The sequence below is a fragment of the Gigantopelta aegis genome, chromosome 14 (genome assembly GCF_016097555.1).
Source record: "Gigantopelta aegis isolate Gae_Host chromosome 14, Gae_host_genome, whole genome shotgun sequence".
NCBI lineage: Eukaryota > Metazoa > Mollusca > Gastropoda > Neomphalida > Peltospiridae > Gigantopelta > Gigantopelta aegis.
Window position 1 is genome coordinate 25,330,195 of NC_054712.1, and position 23,703 is coordinate 25,353,897.

At 33.6% G+C, this 23,703-nt stretch overlaps 1 protein-coding gene across 1 annotated transcript; it reads right to left on the reverse strand.

The window, feature by feature from the left end:
- Window positions 1-4,224: 4,224 nt before the first annotated feature.
- On the reverse strand, window positions 4,225-12,965 carry LOC121388912 (uncharacterized protein KIAA1143 homolog). The gene is made up of 3 exons (XM_041520450.1): window positions 12,782-12,965; window positions 7,537-7,684; window positions 4,225-4,834 (listed from the first exon to the last, which is right to left on the reverse strand). Exons 1-3 carry the CDS (start codon window positions 12,899-12,901, stop codon window positions 4,629-4,631), a joined length of 474 nt encoding a protein of 157 aa, XP_041376384.1. The 5' UTR covers window positions 12,902-12,965; the 3' UTR covers window positions 4,225-4,628.
- Window positions 12,966-23,703: the final 10,738 nt, after the last annotated feature.

Here is a 23,703-nt window from a genome sequence, read left to right on the forward strand (position 1 = left end):
CAATATTAGGGTGAGATTGTGGAGTTGTCGCATTCGATCCACATTTAACTTTGATAGTTTGAACATGTTTGATGAATTTTTAGAATTAAAGTCTTTGTTTTTCTCCATATCCATGGCTACAGCTCTCATTACTTGTCTACATAATTCAGATGTCACAAAAATCAAACCCAATTCATCTTCTCATTCTAATTCTGTTGTGCAATGATGATGTTGAAACAAATCCCGGGTCAAACCAAAACACTGAAAATTATGAACAATTACCAATCTTCCACTTAAATATACGTAGCTTACGCAATAAACTGTGCATACCAGAACTTTTGGAAATACTTACTGACTTTCTTATCCTATGCTTCACAGAGACCCATCTTGATAATCAGGAAATAAAGAGAGGTCACTATGACGAACCGTACCAAAGAGACTGTACCAATCACGAAGGGGTATTGCAGTTTATGTCGATTCACATCTAGCCCAGACATGACGATACGACTTAAAAACGCCTCATGATGAAATAATATGGGTACAACTTAAACTTAAACAGAAATCACTACTATTATGCGTGGTATACCGCCCAAATACAACACCGACAACATTCTGGGACAGGTTAGACTATTCGATTATTGTCGGTGACCTCAATTAAGATTTACTCTCGTCAAAATAAAACAAGCTGCACGAATTAATAATGCACAAACACTTGTTCAATGTAATTGACACCCCGACATGGGTAACAGTGAACAGTGCAACACTTGTTGACTCAATTCTTATCACAAATGCATGTGAAATCAACGAGAGTGGCATTATACCGTTATCTGTGATTGTTAGCGATCATAAAATAACATGTAGTATTAAATAATTTTAAATGCACTGCTAGAGCATACAAAAGAGTAATATGGCTTTATAATAATGGTGATTTCAAAAAATTGAATAATTTATGAATGAACCATGGCAATTAATATTTGAAACTTCATAAAATGTTAATATTGCATGCAATAATTTTGAAACTGTAATTTAAAATCACATTAAAAATAGTATACCGCATCGCACTGTTACCATTCGACCTAATGATAAGCCATGGTTTGATAGTAAACTACGAAAAGAATTACGAATCAGAGACCGACTTTCAAAAATAGTGCTAAAATCTAAACGATCAACGGATGAACGTAAATACAAAACTAAAAGAAACAAAGTTAATAATATGAAAAAAAGAGCTAAAGAAGAATTTGCTAACTCCCTAGACGAAAAATTAAGAACACTTTGTAGTAAAAATAAAACCACGTACTGGCAATATGTGAAATTTATTTTAAAAACATTGATACCACAAACCATTATACCACCTATTAAAGATGCAACATAAGATGTGCCTGTATCATATACAAATTTTGAAAAAGCAGAAATGCTAAACAATTATTTTCTATCAATTTCATTAGTTGATGATGCAAATATTGCACTTCTGAGTTTTAGACAACATTGCAAGGAACCTTTGGAAACCTTGACAATAACCACTGATGAAATAATAGACATTATTAAAATATTAGCACCTAATAAAGCAAGTGGTCCAGATAAAATAAGCCATAAACTACTAAAACGTATTGCCAATTCCATTTCGATTCCTCTTCAATTGCTCTTTAATAAATCACTGATCTCAGCAGAATTCCCTACCAATTGGAAAATTGCCCACATAAAACCACTATTCAAAAAAGAAGATAGAAGTTCACCAACAAATTAGACCTATATCATTAATAATTTGTATTGGAAAACTATTTGAGAGAATCGTGTTTAAATACCTGTATAATTATTTCACATTCAATAATCTACTTTATAAGTATCAGTGTGCTTACCGACCTAACCACAGCACCATGTATTAATTAACTGAATGGTATAATAAAATTTGTAAATCACTTGACAATAAAGAATATTTCTGTGCAGTTTTCTGTGACATGTCCAAGGCCTTTGATCAGGTATGTCACGGGTTTAATCTACAAATGTAAACAACATTGCATCAGAATCAATCTCTTAAAATGGATTAATAATTATATTTCTAATAGGAAACAAAGAGTGTATATAAATGGAACGTTGTCAAATTATGGAACTAAAGGCTGGAGTACCTCAAGGATCCGTTTTAGGTCCCTTATTATTTTTTATCTATGTTAACAATATTTCTGATGAATTAGACTGTGTAACAAGGCTATTTGCCGATGATACAAATATTGGAATATCATCAAATGACATTTCAATTATAGAACGCCAATCTGATTCAAATTAGCTCCACTATTACATGTGGATCCAACACCAGCCAGTTGGAGCTCATGTCCACCAATCAAAACCTTACTTGCAGAATCCTGCCAGTGATTTAAAAATAATTTGAAAACATTCCGAATTATCCTGAGGGTATACGACATGTTTCGTGTGAATTACGAATGCCTTAAAACATGTTTTATTTTATAAAATAAATAATTTGTAATGTAAAACTGAAGACGGATTCATTTTTTTTTTTTTTATATAATAAATAATTTTTAATGTAAAATTGAGGACTGATAACCCACCCTGTATGTACTGGTATGGTTCGCTGTACTGCGGCCACTAAAATAGACTCGCCTGATATTTTTAGAATTTGTATGCTCCCAAATAACGTTATAAAAGGCAAAGTGTGATTGGTCAATATTTAAATTATTATTTACAGACGAAATGTTACCTGAACATTGGGGACTACGCAGTGTTGTTAGCAATCCAATTAAAATTAGTTCTACTGGTCTAAATAAGGCATTCGTAATTCACATGAAACATGTCGTATACCCTCAGGATAATTCGGAATGTTTTCAAATTATTTTTAAATCACTGGCAGGATTCTGCAAGTAAGGTTTTGATTGGTGGACATGAGCTCCAACTGGCTGGTGTTAGATCCACATGTAATAGTGGAGCTAATTTTAATTAGATTGATAGAACGCGATCTAAACATTAATTTGTTGAAACTTTATGAATGGTCAAACAAATGGTTAGTTATCTTTAATCCGAATAAAATGAATGTATCACTGTTTTCTCTAACCAAAGTAATTAATGAACCATGCCTTGTATTTGGTGACACAACTTTAAACAAATCAAAAATGCATAAACATTTAGGTTTAACTTTAGCAGATGATGCAAAATGGTCTAGTCATATTCTAAATGTATGCACATCGACGTCGGTAATGATCTCAGTATTAAGGAAATACAGACTGTTATTAAATCGTCAAACTCTAATGCGAATATATAGTACTTTCATTCGTCCTGTCCTAGAATATGCTTCATAGGTCTGGGATGGCTGTTCTCAGTTAAACACAGATAATTTTAAAAAGGTAACTAGAAGCTGCAAGAGTAATCAATGGCATGCCTAAATTTGCTTCACGTAATTCGCTATATATTGAAACTGGTCTTACAACACTTGCTGAAAGGAGAAAAACAAAAAAGCTGTGTACAATGTTTAAAATAATAAAAGGAATGACTCTTGATTTCTTAACTAATTTTATTCCACAAGGATTAGAAAAAAAGGGTTCCTTATATGTTAAGAAATCGGGAGGACATATCTACACCTTTTGCTAGAACCTGCTTATTACAATCATCATTTATTTATTTAGCAAGTGATTTATAGAATAATTTAAAGCCCAACAATTAAAAAGTGTGAAAAAAATATCGTCTTTCAAAAAAGCAGTAGCACCAGTGGTAAATAAAGTTCCATATTATTTTTCCTGTGGAAAAAACCCCAGAAAATATATTACATACAAGATTACGACATGGCTGTAGCCCTTTAAATGCCGATTTGTATAGATGTAGACCCTTCGTGTAACTGTGGATACAGATTAGAAAACAATATCCATTTTTTCTTTCAATGTAAAAAATATTAACAAAGACAGATTCTATGTAATTCCTTACAGCATTTTCAACCAATAGATGTTATATGGTCGAAGCACATTAAGCGATGCTAATAATAAAGAAATATTTACTTATGTTCAAACATATATTAAAAAAACTCATCGTTTTGATTAATAAAGTATTATTTAAATTACCACAAGGATTATTTGTAAATGTGATAGCAAGTTTAATTGTACTATTTGTGTAATCTTTTCCATCATTTTTTTTTGCTTTCTTTCTTTCTTTCCTTCACATTCTTTTGTATATAATACATTTCCTTCCACTGGTTATCCTTGAATGTATACATGTAGTTTATATTTACAGCTATGTAATATAGGTCGCCAAGTATATTGTATGAATATAGAAGAGGGCCTCGTAAGTTGTCAAACTTGTGCCCAATTCTTTTGTTCTTTGTACAATAAAATATGTTTGCAAAAAAGGGAGTGGGTGGAACTTTTTTTAAAAGGCACCTACATATACATCATTCCATGTATTTTACAGTATAACATGTACTCAGTTTTACAAGTACACACACACATACATATGTGACCATCTGCCCAAGAAACACCAATTAGACCAAAATAGTTCACATTCATTATGTTTATCTGTTGAACATTGGCTTTCCATGGCCCTTAAGTCTAGAAGAAGGCACTGCATTCCACCCAGCACCCTCCTACTGTATCCACCCCTGACTAATGCTTCACTCTTTTCACATGATGGGGAAACCAGAAAACACTGTCAATTAATCATGTATCATCTTCATCTTCGTCATCAAACGATAAAAGATTTGAGTTCCTCACTTCTTTCACCAAAGATTTTTTATCCTTTTTTTCTTCCTTTTTTGCTTTTTTGGCCGAACTTACAGACAGTTCAGATGTCTTCTCAGCATCCCCATCTCTTTTTGTTGGTTTTGTGAACAGAATCTTTCCATCTTTTGGTTTTGTAGAGTCAGCTGTAAAACAAATTTAATTCATTTGTTATAAAATACAATTTCTCCAGGTCAATTCCAATTAATATTTTGTGGACTTAAATAATATGAAAATGGCAACTGTATTTCATAATTATTTAACAAAATGTGCACCTACTTTTAATGAAAACCTGAATATATGCATAAATTTAAACCTTAAGTACATTGCATGAACCATATTTAGATATTAATATTGCATGAGTTCTCTCCCTTCATTAAAATGTGGTAAAAATGTTTTTACCCAATTAAACTTCTCTGCCTTAAAAACTATAATTAAAAAAAAGCTGGAAATTGAAAAATGTATCTTATGAAGATTTCAAGACAAAATGGGAGCAGTGGTATAATTTATTTCAAACATCCTAAAAGTTTATTAAAACTATCAAATATTGAGATATATTTATTTCTAAAATACCTTCTTCGCACTTTATACTCCTTCACACACCTTTTTATAATACTTTCTGTTATCAATACTAATTCTGTACATAACATCTTTTCCTTTTTCAGTTTTTTTCCTTCTTGGCCCCAGATAATAGTAATTTAAAAAAATCAACAATAAAGACAAATAAAACAAAAACAAAACAAAACATTAACAACAACAATATACATAAAGTGTGTGGATTATATTTATTCGTGTGTATATATTTTGCCATTTATATGTATATATATATAAAACTGTGTACATCATATGAAATTTTAAAAATATTGTGAGAGTGAGATCAGGGCACCCCAACCCTGACACTGCCATTTTATATTCTGCAGGGTACAATTTGTTTTTAATGTCTAACATGCATAGATTATATTTTATATTTTATATTTTAATTATGGTTATATGGTGTCAGACTGTGGTTAAAGGCGCTCTGTCATGTTATGGTTATGTTATGAGTTAGGTGTAGGGTTTGGGTTATGAAAATCATACAGTAAAAATAAAGAGTCATTAACTTTGTCAAAAGGTTAACTTAAAATATTTAAATCTGTAATAAAATTTGGGTATGGCGCCATACCCATTTTACCCTGCTACAGTATATGAATAGCATAATATTGCCCCTGCAGTATTATAATAATAATAATAATATATGAATGAATGAATGAATGAATACATATAAATCAATAAAATTATCAGCTGCTGAGAGATTATCTGACAAATAAAATAAATACACACCAACTACGGACAGTACACAAACTAACAGCAGGGGCTTGTAACTGAAAGCAGTCGGAAGGAAACGTGTTATCTGTTTTCAAACCGTCAATGTGCCATTATTGTTACAGATAAGCATAATTAATAACTATGATTCGGTAACAGTACTAACAGTTTAGCTAGTTTCGCAGATCGGTACGGTTAGTGACTTAAATATGGCGGCATTCTCAGAAGTATTATTATTATTATTATTTTAAATTATATATTAGCCACGAACTGTATTACATATAGCAGGCCGTTTAGTTGTAACAACTGGAAGCAAATTGCTAGTGCGTCACCAACTACACTCGAAGTGGTGACCAATCACAATTCGTATATTAACGATATATCAGTGTTCGAGATTAATGGTATCCCGATATCCCGGGGATACCAGAATTTAATTTTGGATACCAGACTTCAAGAACCCAGTATCCCACAGGGATACCATATAATACTAAATTCTCAGGTGGGATACCAGATTTTGAAATCTCGAACACTGTATATAATGGTTATATATATAAAATTCGAAGGTACTTTACACAGCTGTCATATATATAGCCTCATCAATACTCGGTTTTGTCGTACATTTTAGACTCATGATAAAAGAGTTCCAATTTTTAAAAATAAAGCTGCTCACAGGTTGTCATGGGATTCCCTCAATCGTGGTTTAATTAAAATGTTTTGGGTGATACAATAGCGAGGTTTGGTATTCCAAATTAATGTAATTGTCATTTAGAGAAATAAGGCCCACTAAATCTGTGACATAATGAGAGGAAAGCCACAATGGGATACTCTTCTTTTTTTTTAATGAATAGCAGCAAGGGATCGTTTATATGCTGCATCCCACAGACAGGATAGTACATGCCATAGCCTTTGTTACCCTAGTTGTGGAACACTGGTTGGAACAAGAATTAGCCCAATGGGCCCACTGACAGGGATCGATCCTAGATGGACCGCACATCAGGCAAATGCTTTACCATCAGGCTATGCCCTGCCTCTGGTTCTTAAAAACGACACCACTAGAGCACATTAATTAACTATCATTGGCTATTGCATGTCAAACATTTGATAATTCAGACACGTAGTCATCAGAGGAAACTCGCTACATTTTTCCTAATGCAGCAAGGGATCTTTTATATGCACCATACCACCAACAGGATAGCACATACCACAGCCTTTGATATACCAGTTGTGGTGCACTGCCCTTGTACTTAAAAATTGGGAAGCGTGATGAGGTGCTGTGGGTTGTTTGTATGAGAAGAGACCGGAAAACCTGCAACTGCCACATAAACTACTTCAACTGATAAAGCAGCAAGGCACCTTTTATATATATGCACTTCCCCCATAGGCCTTTGATATACCAGTCATGGAACATGGTTGGAATGGGAAAATCCTGACTTTATCTGGAGCAACTGACCCGACAACCCATCATACCTTGACAGCCAAATGTTCTACTATTGAGCTACACCAGACTCCAGACAAAAGAGGAATCCTACAGTGTACACAAACACACCTTGAGTTTTCTTAGTTTCTTCCAGTTCTTCCAGTTTGTCTACTTCTTCAGCGGTTAAATCACCTTCTTTAAGTACAACTACTACAGGTTTCTCATCATCATGGCTGTCTTGGTCCTCACCTTCCTCATCAGATTCTAGTCGCTGCCGCTGAAACAAATTTGTAAGAAATGTATTATATGGATGGTTTGGTTCCAAAATACAGCAAGAAAATACTTTAAATGTTTCTTAGTCTTACAAGCCTTGAAATAAAAAAAAATGGTGTGCTTGACACAATGTCCTGCACCAATCAATTTGTGCCTGACATAAAAGAAATTGTACCTGTCACAAAACATTGTAAATAAAAATGAAATAAATTATGTTTTATGTTGTTTAATAATTGATATATTTAATTACTAAATAACCAATGCAGTAATTAAGGCAACAGTCACCAAATGGTGACATTTATTATTGTTATGTACTTACTAGTCTATGATGCATTAATATATGTCCTCTGGTAAAGCTGTATCCTAACCGGCCGCGAGCTATAATTTTAGAAATGGATTTCAATTGTCATATCCTAACCGCACGTGTGTCATCAGTGTCTTGTTTGTGGTAATATTCTATATTTTTGGTTGCCGAGTGATCTTTAGCATTTGATACACACAGATTTGTGGACCCTTTGATCCACGCGTCTGAAAAATTGTGATTATACTGCATTTCTTTTTGAAAATGTTTGCAGAGCGAGCACGTCATAAGTGTAACCTCGCCTTTGGTATTTCCACAAAGAGGCATTTGTTTTAACTAAAGCCTCCTTTTGCCATTTTTATTCAGTGCTAGATTTTAAGATACTACTCTGCGGGATATTCGTTTGGGAATTTTTGGGGCACAATTTTATCGGCGGCTGCCCGCCGCGGATACCAGGAACAGGAACAGTTGATTTGTCATTATCGGTACCTGTCTGTTCTTTTACAGCAAAGACTGAAGTTATTTTGTTCAACATCCTTTAATTGTTAACCACAAGGCAATTTGAATTGCAAACTTTAAACGAAAACGCCACAGGATGTATACGCTAAGTACGAAAGGTCAATTACTAATATGCGTGACATCACTTTTTACAATGTAAGTTCCCGCAAAATAGAGACTATGAAAAATCCTACTAAACAGGTACGCGGACTGTAGATAAACTTCGTCTTGGACTGTCAAGTGCCCTGCGAATTGGTTCGAATCCCACTGGTACACATTTGTGTTTTTTCATTTGTAATCAATATTTTTTTAATCGGTGCATTAAGTGTATTCGACTCCAAAACAGCCGGCTTTTACTACAACTCGAGCTTCGGACATGATGACCGGGGCGATCGACATTGTTACTGACAAGTTACAAATTTGTACCAGACAATGGCCGTGACCGGCCGCTTATTTCAAGGCGTGGTCTTACATGTACCTGTTTCTCTATCAGTGCATGCAGATGTAGTACATCAGGGGCCTTTTCCACAAAACTTTGTAAGTTTACGTCTGCGACTAGCAGTTATACTGGGCATACATTTCCAAGTGTTTGGCATCTATTTTACACAGAAAATTACATTATTACAGAAGATGGAGCATTTTAAGGACAAAATAAAATGAAATATGTGTACCTTTAACTATATTTGTTGTGCTATAATATTAATAAAAACTGTGGTTTAGTCGTAGATTTATGTTTACGTGCAAAACTAGGCTTATGATGTTTAGTGAAATTGGGCCCACGACTTTACAAAGCCGAGGCAATAAATTGTAACACTGTCCAAAATAAACATGTATTCATTATACACATGGACACATTAAGTACAAACATGCTGACCTCAAAAGATTTCACCTTAAAACTACTCGAATGTTAAGCTTGAATTAGATTAAAATCAGTGTGCAATTGTGGTTGAAAACATTTAAGTGTCATACGGTCTCCCTGTTAGCAAACCTTTAGAGTCCACCACCAACCCAGCGAGCCTTGCCGTGCATCTCCAGTAGATTGAACCCAAGCACCTGGCCCCAAAAAGCTCTGCTAGGAGAGGTCAGGACCACCATCCCTGGCATCACTGTGAAGAAAGACCAGAGTGACATTGTGCTGAAGGCTCTGACCATGGAGGAGATAGACAAACGCTACCCTGCAACAACCTGGACCCACATCTTCACTGATGGATCTGCAGAAAATGCCACACGAAATGGAGGATGTGGCGTCTACATCAAGAGACCAGGATTGCCTCCCGTTTCTCTGTCAAAACCAGGTGGAAGTCTGTGCCCCAACTATAAAGCTGAACTCCTGGCACTCTACAAGGTTACAGAGACTCTGAAACTGTGGGAAAGAAAACCCAAGAAAGCAGTCTTCTTCTCACAGTGTTTCTGCCAGCAGGGTAAAAGGGTAAAATTATGTACCCAAAAATAATTCTAGGGTAAAATTACATACCGGTACTCAAAATAAATCCTTTTTTTATCCTTTTTTTTGGCACCATACAGTCCATATCAGTCTCATACTTTGGGGTTTTAAGTCTTCAACAAAGACTTGGAGAAAAACTATGCCCTTTGTTGAAATAACACATTCTCTTGAACAAAAATAGAAAGTGAAAAGAAGTCCATCTAAGCAATTCAATTATGTACAAACAGAAACACTTTCTAAAATTTAAAAAATATGGGACTGTCACTGTGTGTGTGTGTGTGTGTGTGTGTGTGTGTGTGTATGTGTGTATGTGTGTCAAAGCATTGCCATGGAATTCAGTTAAACCTAGCATTAATAGATAGGACCAAGTCACCAATTCCAAATTCCAAATACTACTACGGGTGATGAATATTTATGAAGTGTTGGAAAGTTTTTCTGTAGACGTTCCTTCGAATTAGTTTGGAGAAATTGTCTCAGTTATAATTTATACATACATTTTGAACGATAAACCGAAATCGTAATTCTGCACAAGGCAGAGTTGAAAGTGCATTTGGCAAAATTATGATTGCTCCCATCAGGTGCATCGTTCATAGGAGAACTGGCACTTAAAAGATGTTACATCCTGCACATAATTAAGTACGAGTAGCACTTGCTGTAAGTTATGTAAGATCAACTTTGTATATTTGTGAAAAATATTGTATTAATATATTTAATTTATACATTCATGTGCTTACAAATTTTCTATCATTTGTTTATATGTGAAATGTATTTTATCTTGATGGGCAAGGGTTTTTTTTTTTTAAGTTCATAAAAAGAACAAATAAAATAAAACTAATGACACAAATACAATGTATTGACACTGTAAACCTTTTTGTTATTACTTTTATGATGTTTTTAGGTTATCAGACATCTAAATAAAATATGTACGCGCCATGAATGGGAGGGGTTGAATATCACACGCAAAGAGCGTATGGGAGGGAGGGGGTTTATGACATACTCTATCAAAATGTACCAGTGTAACAGTGTAACCAGTCCCGGTTAGGGTAAAATAAAAAATAAAAATGAAGTTTGTTTAAAACGTTGAATAATTGTATTCCGGTGTAGACCTGCACATGAGAGGGAAGGATGGGTAGTTATGAATGGTTCCTGTTTATTATATGCAATAATAAGAATATGTTTAAAAGGTAGGCTACCATTTTAACCATACTAAGCCAATACTTTGAGGTACATTTTTGCAAAATTGGTTCCGTTTTCGCCAACGAAAATGGTTCGTTTTTTGTAGTGGTTCCATTATAACCTGATCCCATTAGCTAAATTTCAGCCAACCGTTTGTGGCTTATGTTTGCTAGTCTTTGTTTGGGTTTTTTACTCAACACATGAAACCGAATGACTTTTTTCGAGAACAGTCAATATGATGGAAACTTTCAAGTTTATTTGCTGCAAAAGTCACACACGACAAGGTTCAATGTATGTCACTGTGTGTGTGTGTGTGTGCGTGTGTGTCTGTTAGTCCAAAGGGACGTAGAAAGTGTGGTAAAGTGTGGCTCTTTCTATGTCCGAATACTGTTACTTACCCTATATATAGCTGGTATTCAAAACTTGTGGCACCATGTTTCAACCGTTTCTCAACCGAAATAGTGCAACAAATGGACATACAAACCCAAAATGTAAAACTTACCGTACTCACTAAATCCTGATTGAGTACCTGCATCACTATTAACACATACCTGTCAACTCTCACACATTTGGCGTGAGTCTCACGCATTTGTAACAAAAATCACGCTCTCGCACAACGTTGCTATAATCTCACTTTTTCTAAAAATATTTTATAATCGTGGTTTATATTTTAGAGCTGAATGGAATTATATGCTGATTATGCAGGTCTTTGAAATTGTTATCTATTAATAATAATACAGCATATGGAACGTACCCTCGGTTCAATACCAACACTCACTCACGGGTGCTACCGATGACCGATTTGTAATTGTATGGTTTAACATTAACCGTATTAATTAGTAAAACTTGCACTTGCTCATTTTAAACAAAATTATAAAAAAAAATTCAGAGATTTCCATTTTGGACTTAAACAAAGAACAAAATACTTCGCCCTGGACCTGACCAAGAGCTTGCAGTCTCTGGACTCTGACTTCTAATTTTCTCATGCCTAAGAATTGCCACAGGTTGACAGCTCTGTTAACAAAATATATCTTCCAACGACAACATAAAAAAATGTGCTCACCATTTTAAATTTGATAAATAGAGGGAAGCAACTCACACTGCACTCAAGTATTGACTTAATGTGTACCCTGCACTGTGTGTCTGTTCCTGTGTGTCTGTGTACATTATGTGTTTGTGTGTGCCTATATATCGTGTGTGTGTGTGGTATGTGTGCTAGTGCAGGCCCGTACGCAGGGGGGGTGCGAGGGGTGCGTACGCACCCCCCATAGTTTGCCGAGGTCCATCCATGGGTGTATAAAAAAAAAAAAAATAGTCCGACGATGTGACAAATTTACTTCTCAGAATGCAGGAAATGCATCTCCTGTATTCTAGATTTAAATAAATTTCTGGGGGACATGCACCCCACCATATAAATTACTGCGGACGGGCCTGTAGTGTGGTACTGTGTGTGTGTGTGTGTGTGTGTGTGTGTGTGTGTGTGTGTGTAAAACTTCAAATAAATAGGTGAGATCATGTTATTTTATATTTTTTATTTGTGACACCCAATAGCCGATGTATATTTTTGTGCTGGGGTGTCGTTAAACATTCATTCATTCATTCATTTTATTTTTTATTTATGTTTTGGGCCTATTGGCTATAGCTTAGGATTTTAATAACTGGACAATACTTTGTAGCAATACCTTCGTATCAACATCGGGTCCTTCTTTATATCCAATTTTTTCCTTAAATTGTCGAATAAAAGCTGGTTCCTCGTTCTGGACATACTGAACACCGTGCGCCTTTTTTCCTCGGCCTGACATTGTGTTTCAAAAACTACATATACTAATAAAACTACACGATGAAATGGAAAATAATAAATACTGGACTGTCCACATCTCGCAGTTACGCGTACATGTACATTTAACGAGATCAACAAGATATCTACTGGTGAATGGTCTATTAACAAAACCGTAATTCCGTTGGACGCGTGGAAGGGAGGTAGATGCCTAGATGGGTGGGGTGGGGGTGTATGGTGGGGGGTTGGGAAGGGGACACTGCCCACCAACACTGAAGCCGGAGGGCCAGAGTACGTGACCGTCCAGTTGAAAGGTGATCTAAATTGTTTTGGGTTTTTTTTAGTCCAGAATGTAATTACGACCTGAGGCTGAGTTGATTTAAATAAATATTCTTAACTGTTTTATATACATTTACGTCGGAAGATGCCCAAGCACGGCGGAGCAGGAAGTGGGGCTCTAGCCCCTCCAATAATTTTGAATAAAAATATTACTGGTAATAAATCTTAAGGCAGAAATGATGTAGAATGCAGGAAATTGCATTTCATGACAACTAGTTTTCAAAATTTATGGGAGAGCTTTGCACCCTTGATCTCAGTCGCCCCCCCCCCCCATGTCGACTTGCTTCCGCCGAGCCTGATGCCGACAACTTTCAGAGGTGCCAGTTATTAAATGTGAGGTCATATATATTAAAACAATTTAGAATGTTTATAATCAACTCCTGTCATATTAAAACAAAATCTGCAAACATGGATATCAATTATTAGTTACATTCTTGTGAACTGTCGGAGTATATATATATATATATATATATATATATATATATATATATATATATATATATATATATATATATATATATATACATATACATATACATATACATATAGACACACACACATATTCATTCAAATGTTAATTTTGATCGCCTTTCAACGGAGTGGGGCTTAGCTTCTCCAGCTTTAAAGTTATGGGGACCTATCCCAACCCCGCTTCCGGTGCTTATTATTATGTGTGTATGAATGAATCTTTTATGTGCACTTTCCCACAGACAGGACAGCATATATCAGATTACAGACTACCAGGCCTTTGGTATATACCAAATCCGCTGCGCTGGTTGGGACAGGAAAAAGTAATTAGAGAATAGATCCGCCTAAGGCTAGCGCTTCGTCAATTGAACTTTTTAAAATTCAAATTCTTTATTGTTTTACGTTTTTACAACTTATCAGCATTATACAAACATAAACATAACATAAAATAAATACTGTACAGGATAATGGTGGAGAGTAATTTATCCTATTAAATACATAATATATACTTTTATATACATACATATACATACACGCACACATACATACATACATATATATATACATACATATATATACATACATACATATATACACATACATATATATACATACATACATACACACATGCACATACATACATACATGGATGCATACACACGCGCGCGCGCGCACACACACACAAATAAATAAATAATTCATCATATCATAGTTTTACTGACTAATATATTAGTTGGTTATATGTCAGTATTGAGTATATACCAGAGCTAAAATATACTTTGGGGCTACCCGGTACAGATTCTGTATTGTACAGCATTAAATAATGTATTCCAATAATTTATTTCTTACATTATTTGCTCGTACTAAATATGTTCCGAGGTTATTAAGTTCTTTAATATTACCAGTGCTTAGAAGTTGAATAAGTTTAAAAACGCTTGGATGTCTTTGGTAATAATGTTTCATAAATTAGGTTCTTATATTATTGAATCTAGGACATTGGAGATTAAAGAGATACTCGTCTTCTATATCATTTTTATCATAAAGTGTGCATATTCTTTCAGATCTTTCAATGTTTTTGTATCTACCCAATTCTATATTTAACCTATGCGCACACATTCTAATTTTAGCTATTTTTTTTAAGTGACAAACGTCTAATGTTGTTGTTTTTTTAAAGATAAGTCTGTAAGTTAAATTCATTTACCAAATACAGTCAAACCTGTCTTAAGCGGTCACACAAGGGAGTAGATAAAAGTGGCCGCTTAAGACAGGTGGCCGCTGAGTACAGATTACCACATATATAGTCTTTAAAATATTTGTTGTTGTTTCTTGTTTTACCGTCCGTATTGCTAATCAACGGATGTGTGCTTTACAGCTGACTATAAATCAACTTTTGACATGTCGTCTCCTTCAGAAATAATGCAAATGGAATGTATTAAATTAACTGTTCTCAACAAGTTTTTTTTTTTTTTCCATTTAATTATTTAATTCCTACTTCATGCGGTGTATTGTCATAGTAAGTGAACCTACAAATGTCAAGCGTAGCCTGGCCAGAGGCAATTAGATGCATTCCTGAGTCAGACTTTCTTTATTGATACACATAAGAGATGTCGGGACTGAACGAGTAGGCCTACTAGTATTCCTGAGGTATGAAGATCGGTTATTTGCTGCACCTTATCGCTCTTGTTATCCCTTTTTATATAATAGTAAAACTTTACTGTGGCCGCTTAATACATGTATTTTAGCGATTTGGGATCCGATTTAGGTGGCCGCTGGCCGCGTTAGACACGTGACCGCTTATTACAGGTGCATTTACATTATACATCATTTGGGAGGGAAAAAGTGGCCGCTTAAGGCAGGTGACCGCTGATTACAGGTGGCCGCTAGGACAGGTTTTACTGTATTGATATAAATTTGCTTTAAAGAGTCTTAGTTTTCTTATAATACACAATGGAAATCGTCCTAATTCATTATAAACAAAATCGTTAAATGTGCCTTTCCATAGCCCTAATATTTTTTTTACAAAATTGTAAATGGATATTTACAACGTCTTGACCGGGGTGAAAACCCTACATTTCCGTTCCGTAACTAAAACCACTATTTACATAGGTCACTGGTGTCAAATACAGATAGCATTGTCTCAATTAAAATAATTCTTATTACACACACTGAGTAATGAGAATAATGCTTTACGACCTTGCTGTGCTGCTCTTTCCTGTGTACGGTTAAATTAACCGTTATAAAAAAAAAAAAAATATGCCAAGATAATTAAATTCATTTACAATCTCTAATTGGTAACCATTATAAAACCATTTTTTATTATTTCGAACTTTGCCACCATTTCTAAAAATAACAACCTTAGTCTTATTTGTATTTTCTGTTAAATCGCATTTATAAGTATACTTTGATAATGAATCAAGCAATATTTGCAGTCCTTCTGGTGTTTCAGATAAAAGTACCATATCATCAGCATAATCAGCATAAAAATATATTTAACATTTGTATTTCAACATAAGGACAATTATCCGATAGTAATTGCATCTCACAGTCATTGACATACATAGAAAATAATATGGGTGACAACACTTCTCCCTGAAATAAACCGTTACTACATATAAAAACAAAAGTGAGAGAACGCTATTATATTTGACATAACATTTTACATCGTTGTATAAAGACCGTATCATAGAAATCATTTTCTTCTCGACGCCCTGTTGGATTAAATTATATCACAAATTTATGATAATATTTTAAAATAATATTTTATTAATTGTAAGGATGTTTTAATGTCATGTCTACTCTTGTTTAATGCCATGTCTACTCGGGTCATTCCCGTACGCTTGGTCAGTTGGTTGTATAGTTCCTGTCTTTAATTATACAGGTATTACTCTATTTAGCTGTTTTGGAAAACTGTTCACGTCTATCTTAAATAATACGTAGATTGATAGATTTTGACCAAAGAAATAACGTGATTACTGATGCACAGTTTGGGTTCAGAAAACAGATGTCAACTATTAATGCTATTTTCATTCAACAGTACTTAATAGATATAACACTTAAGAATAGAAAACGTTTTTATTGTTGTTTTGTATATTTAAAAAGCTTTTGATTTTGTTAACAGGCTAAATTTGTGATATAATTTAATCCAACAGGGCGTCGAGAAGAAAATGATTTCTATGATACGGTCTTTATACAACGATGTAAAATATTATGTCAAATATAATAGCGTTCTCTCACTTTTGTTTTTATATGTAGTAACGGTTTATTTCAGGGAGAAGTGTTGTCACCCATATTATTTTCTATGTATGTCAATGACTATGAGATGCAATTACTATTGGATAATTGTCCTTATGTTGAAATACAAATGTTAAATATATTTTTATGATGATTATGCTGATGATATGGTACTTTTATCTGAAACACCAGAAGGACTGCAAATATTGCTTGATTCATTATCAAATTTTATTCTTGTTTAATCCGTGTATTGCATCAGAATGTTCCTTTTTTGATGCGTTAAATGAAGAGTCAGTAGCATATATATTGATATAATTCGATAGAAAATCATTTACTTAATGGCTGGTGTTAGGTTCATTAGAAGCAAGATTACAAAAATTATTTTTAAAAGTCTTCGTTACTTAACTCCGATCTGATATTGTTTTCGTTTCTTCGAGTGTTTGTAGAAATGCTTTGGGTTATATTTATGTAAATAATTCAACATGTTACCCTGTTGGTTCTTATATTGTCTTTTCAATTTAAATTATAATTTTCTTTATGTATTTTGTTTTCAATGGGATTAGTTCGGTACGATTATCATTTGTTTTGTTAGCGTTAAAAATTCGAACAGTTTTTCTGTATTCTTGGTACCTTTGTTTCAACATAACATTAAACTAAGGTTTATCTCCACCTTTAATCTTGGATGATCCTTTATCGTTCGTACTAGTTTTGTAAATTTTAACGGAGCAAAAAAGCAAAATAATGTTAGTTCATTTGTAAATTTGTCAACACGTATATTTATATTTTCCTGGCTGGTTTCTTTTAACGTACATATATATTTATCCAGATGTCCATCTGTTCAGCAATTTCAACGATTATATCCTGATTGTTTTCTTTATTCCATTCTACATTGATAGTATGTCTGAAAAACAATTAAAGTTACCCGACTCAAACTCTTGAATTAAGCCGAAACATGAATAGCTTACAAGTACATAGTCTATAAGGCAAGTGATATTTGTATTATAAAACGTGATATTTCCATTTCTGTCTCCAGAATGTCTACCATTTATAATTCATAACCCGCTTGTTTTACAGAGAGATAAGATTTTTCTACCAAACTGATTTATAGTTGTGTCTTCATTGTTGCGTTGTATGATATCAGTATCAGGAAAGTATTCTACAACATTTTATAAGACTGTCGTGTACAATGAATTCGGGACTATAGTCCTGTTCAATTGTTTAGACGCTATGGGTTTTTTTGCAAATGTTACGTTTAATTCGTATTCAATCCTTGTTTTCTGTACATTTGCATGCAAACAAACCCAAACCCCGACAGATTTTATCTACAATTCATCATCTAAAATGCACGAAGTTGACTTATTTCCATTTTACAAAAATCTCTGTATGTTTCGAATACAGGTTCGTTCGTTATAGATAACTACGGCTATTTGCATAACAAAAGATTAGGATACGAGGCTACGTGAAGGCCATTATAGTTTATTTCACTGAATCAAGGTAATGAATGTTTTGGAATGTAAAATGTGTACCAGCTTTTCGTTAAACATATACGTAAAATTACATGTAACCATTCCATGTACATGCAGTTTATTGAATCAATTTTGCCAATATATTATTTATTTGATTTTTATTTTATAAATGAGATATTTACATACCGTACCTAACGTTACACAACTGGGGTGTAGTAACAAACAAAAATCAGCTTACACAAGGTCGGGGTGTTAGGTCTAGTAGGCACTCCCCTTTTCACAATTGTTTTCTTTTAATTGGGATTCTTTGTGGTAAAATGTATAGTATTTATAGTGGTGCTTGAATTTTTTTCCTGTTTCTTTTTAACACCAGCAGGATGAACACGCTATTTATTTAAACAATATTTGTAGGCATATAGCTCCTTTAGTTGACTTCTTCTTTTTTTCTTCTTTTTTTTAAACACACACACACACACACACACACACACACACACACACACACAAAACCCACCACCTAAGACATATAGATATCTAGAATGGGGTGGTGGACAACCTCTAATGGTTTCCACAGTCGGGAGGGGGTACAATAATTAAGCCATATTGTTACTAGTATTCATAAAGTGTAGGACAAAAATAAAACCCGTATATTTTCGTCCTTGAGTTAGGAAGGGCCTGTGTAATACTGATCTTAATTCGGACAGTTCAAATTTAACGTTTGATTATAATATCAATGTTCGACTCGGTATCAACTAAATAACTTACACATTTCATTAATAATGAGGATATTTTTACTTTAAATGTAAACACGATCTGTAAAAATAAGTATGTCCTACACTGACAATGTCCGACTTAAAATTAAAGCGAATCACGATCGAATTTTTAAAATGTTATATTTTGCACCATATTTGTGCTTATTTAAAACAAAAATATAAAAAATGAAATTCAAAGCACACCAGCTATTACACATAGTAATTAATAATTTAATACTAGCATCAACATTAATAAATGGAAAATAACATTGAGCCCTCCATACACACACACACACACACGCACGCACATCTATTACGAGGACGAAAATAAAGATATTCGTCTGTTTAGATATTGTTAATAATGAATACTGTTAAACTATTGATTACTTCTATTTCGTTTCCTTTCCTTTACTGTCCTTTCAGTTATTCAATCGTGGGTTTTTTCAAAATACTGTTCAGGACAACGGATATAACCTTGTATAGGTACCGGAAAGTATAAGGCCACTATATTCATGCACAGCAGAAGCAAGTAGACATTGGGGGGGGGGGGGGGGGGGGGGGGGGGGGGGGGGGGGGGGGGGGGGGGGGGGGGGGGGGGGGGGGGGGGGGGGGGGGGGGGGGGGCTAACTGAGATCGAGGGAGCAAAGCAAATTTTGTAGGGTTCGGGGGTATGCTCCCCCGTAAAATGTTGAAAAACTAGATGTCCTGAATTGCAAGATTTATTACTAATAATATTTCTAATTCAGAATGCCCCCGGAGCCCCCTAGCAACTCCGGCCGTCGATTACGATTTGGGCTGTCGATTACGCACCGCCGCCCCCCCCCCCCCCCCCCCCCCCCCCCCGCCCCCCCCCCATACATTTCTGCGTACGGACCTGAACTCGAGTGATGTGGTATATGTTGATAGCTATGGTCTTTTAAATTTATCATTAATTTCTTTAATTAATTTGCTGACTTTTCTTAGGACACCTGTTTTATTACTAGTCATTAACTCTTTAAATTTTAGGGTACTGGGGTTCACATAATAATATTGTTTTAGGAGTGTTTTTCGAGACTTAGTAAAGAAGGCACAAGTGAATAGATAATGATATTCATCACCAATATCGTTAGAATCACAAAATGTGCATAACCTATTTTCTACTGGTGTATTATTCCACCGTCCTATTTCAATCGGGAGATACTGATTTGATGTTCTGAATTTAAGAATAATGATCCATAGCTTTTCAGGCATTATGGTGAGGTATTTTTTTAAAATTAGCTGATTTTTTAAAATCGTATAATTTTTTCCTCTAGACGATGATACAATGTTATTGTTCCACGTTTGAAAGTACTGGTCATGCTGCCTCAATTTGATATATTCAAGAAGTTGTGGGTTTTTTGTTGAAAATCTTCGAGACAACCATATATCAGTCATACCTAGGTTGTTAAATAATTGTTTGATATGTTGAATCCAAGTGTATTTGTGTCCATTTACGGACGAGTCTTGTAACATAAATGCATGCAATAAAAAGGATAGTTTTGTTTGTTTTCCTGATAAAATTGTGGCCCAGAAATTTATAATTCTTTGTTGAATAATTAGTTTAATCGGTCTACGTTCTAGTTCTCCGTATAACATAAATATCGGTGTACCTTTTTTAACAGGGAGCAGGCGTCTCATGAAATTTATGTGTATGTTTTCAATGATGTCAATGTTTTCATAACCCCATAATTCACATCCATACAGAAGAATAGGTAATACCATTGTGTCAAACAATTTTAACTTACTTTCTATTGATAGATTGTTATCTTTAGATTTAGATAAAGCAAAATACTTGCTTTTGTAGCTTGTTGGGATAAAAAAAATTCTTGTTGTGTTGAACTTGTTTTTCTTATTAAAAGTTAAACCTAAGTATTTATATTCTTTAACGTTTTCGAGAACCTTATTTCCGATGGTAAATGTTTTCTTGTAATCATTGGTTGTGCCATCAAAAATTAATATTTTTGTTTTGTTGACATTGATTTTAAGCTTCCAATTATTACAATAATTGTGAAACATGTTAAGGGTATGTTGTAAATCACGTGGGTTCGTTGCTAGGAGGGCTGTGTCGTTCGCATATAGCAGGGAAAGCAAGCAACTACCAGCTTCAAGAAATATATCGAGATCATCGATAACAGGAGATACTCCAATGCAGTTTTGGCTAAGAAGATACGTTTCCAGGTCATTTAAGTATAAAGAAAATAGGACAGGTAATAAATTTTCACCTTGACGCACGCCGATGTTACATGAGAATAGTTCCGAGTATATATTTTTAGTACAAATGCAAGCTTTAATACCTTGATACAGTTGGTGGATAATTTTTTTTAATTTTCCATTTATATTATTGTCTAATAATTTTTGCCACAGGCAGATTCTGGGGATCATATCAAAGGCCTTTTGAAAATCGATAAAAGCACAGTATAGTTTCTTTTTCCTATTTTTTAAAATTTCTATTAAAGAGTGAATACTAAATAGATGGTCGGTAGTAGAATAGCCTTTTCGGAGTGCTGTTTGGGATTCCCTCAATATGCTATGTTCGTCAATAAATGATTTTTTTTCATAGTATGCAGACGATGCAAGTTTTATTCTCGATGGTAGTCCAGAGTCCCTACACAGTGCATTGACAATTTTAGATTATTATGAACAAGTATCAGGGCTAAAAATAAATTATACCAAATCAAAGGCTATATGAGTCTCAAAGGATGTCTTTCTTCATACCAATGGAAACTAGGATGGGGTGCAGAACAATTTACTTTACTTGGAATTAGATTTTCAGTGAATTTAGATAAAATTATTGAACTAAACTACGATTCAAAAATCATGGAAATACAAAAGTTAATAAAAATATGGTCTACTAGAAGACTAACCGTATTAGGAAGAAGAACAGTTTTAAAATCTTTAATAATGCCCAAACTAACCCATTTATTTATAGAATTACCTAACCCAGGAGAAACATTGCTAAAACAACTAAACACATTATTTTTTTAATTTATTTGGAATGGTGGTTCTGAGAAACTGAAGCGTAGTTTAATAACCCAAAATTATAAAAACGGAGGTATTAAAATGATAAATACACATAATTTTATAATAGCTTTAAAAAGTACTTGGATTAGACGAATGTTTAATACTAATCCAAAGTGGTTTAATCTGTTCAAATCTATTACGCGCTTATCCACAATTGACTTGATTATTTACGGCGACCATTACATAGTGAAAAAACAAAAGGAAATATTAAATGTATTCTGGAGAGATACCCTACACAGTTGGCTACAAATACAACAAAAACAAAATCCGCAAAGTATAGATGACCTTTTAGGTATTAACATCTTGTACAACAGCAAAATATGTATAGACCAAAAACCTTTTTTCTATCATAAATACATTGAAAATGGTATTATTTTTTATAAGTGATCTATTAAATGAATTAAGAGATTTTATGGTGTATGAAGAATTCATACAAAAATATCAAATAACTACAAACTTTTTACAATATGCTTCATTAATAAATGTTGTTAAATATTTTATATATAACTCACACGACCTAACCGACGACACCTTTATTATGTTAAAACATCCAATTTTCCCTTTTTATGCTAAATATTTATTTTGTTCAAAGATAAACGTGGCTGCAAATATATGTACAATATACTAAACACCCAAACAGTAACACCAAAATCACAAATAAAGTATGCCAATGAAGGGTTTGTATGTGATCTACAGGAATGGGAAATATATTATATTATACCTTTTCATAACGTAAAAGATACGACTTTATCCTGGTTTCAATATAGAATTTTACATAGAATCCTGGCAACTAATATTTTTTTACACATGATCCATTATATAAATTCTAATATTTGCAACTTTTTAAATAATTATCCAGAAACCTTGCAACATCTATTTTTCAAATGTGATAAGGTTCATAATATATGGAAAAATGTAAAAGCATGGATACTATCTAAAACAGGAATTGAAATTAATTTCAGCAAAGATATTGTTTTATTTGGTATGATTAATAACTAAAACAGTTATTTTGTAAATTGGTTAACAATTAACGTCAAATATTATATTTATAGTATAAAAGTACAGAATTTAGTTTTTACATTTTAACAGCGTTAAAGACAAATAAATAGTTACAATTTTTTGTAATATGTCTTTAACGCTGTTAAAATGTAAAAACTAAATTCTGTATTGTTTGTATTATAACAATGGACCCCTGGCTTGACCTTTTTAATTAAAGTATTTATAATAAATATCAATGAGTGAATTTTATATATATATATATATATATATATATATATATATATATATATATATATATACACAGCTTGCTTGGAAATACAGCTACAGTACAAATTATATTCCTTTTATATCTTTTATCTATATATATATATAAACACAGCTTGCTTGGAAATACAGCTACAGTACAAATTATATTCCTTTTATATCTTTTATCTATATATATATATACACAGCTTGCTTGGAAATACAGCTACAGTACAAATTATATTCCTTTTATATCTTTTATCTATATATATATAAACACAGCTTGCTTGGAA

Bases quoted from the DNA above. Each gene is read 5' to 3' on its own strand.
- LOC121388912 (XM_041520450.1), bottom strand. From the start codon at position 12,901: ATGTCAGGCCGAGGAAAAAAGGCGCACGGTGTTCAGTATGTCCAGAAC. The intron at 7,685-12,781 runs GTATTGCTACAA...AATTTGTTTCAG, and splicing joins GACCCGATGTTGATACGAAG to CGGCAGCGACTAGAATCTGA. The intron at 4,835-7,536 runs GTGTGTTTGTGT...TTTGTTTTACAG, and splicing joins AGAAACTAAGAAAACTCAAG to CTGACTCTACAAAACCAAAA.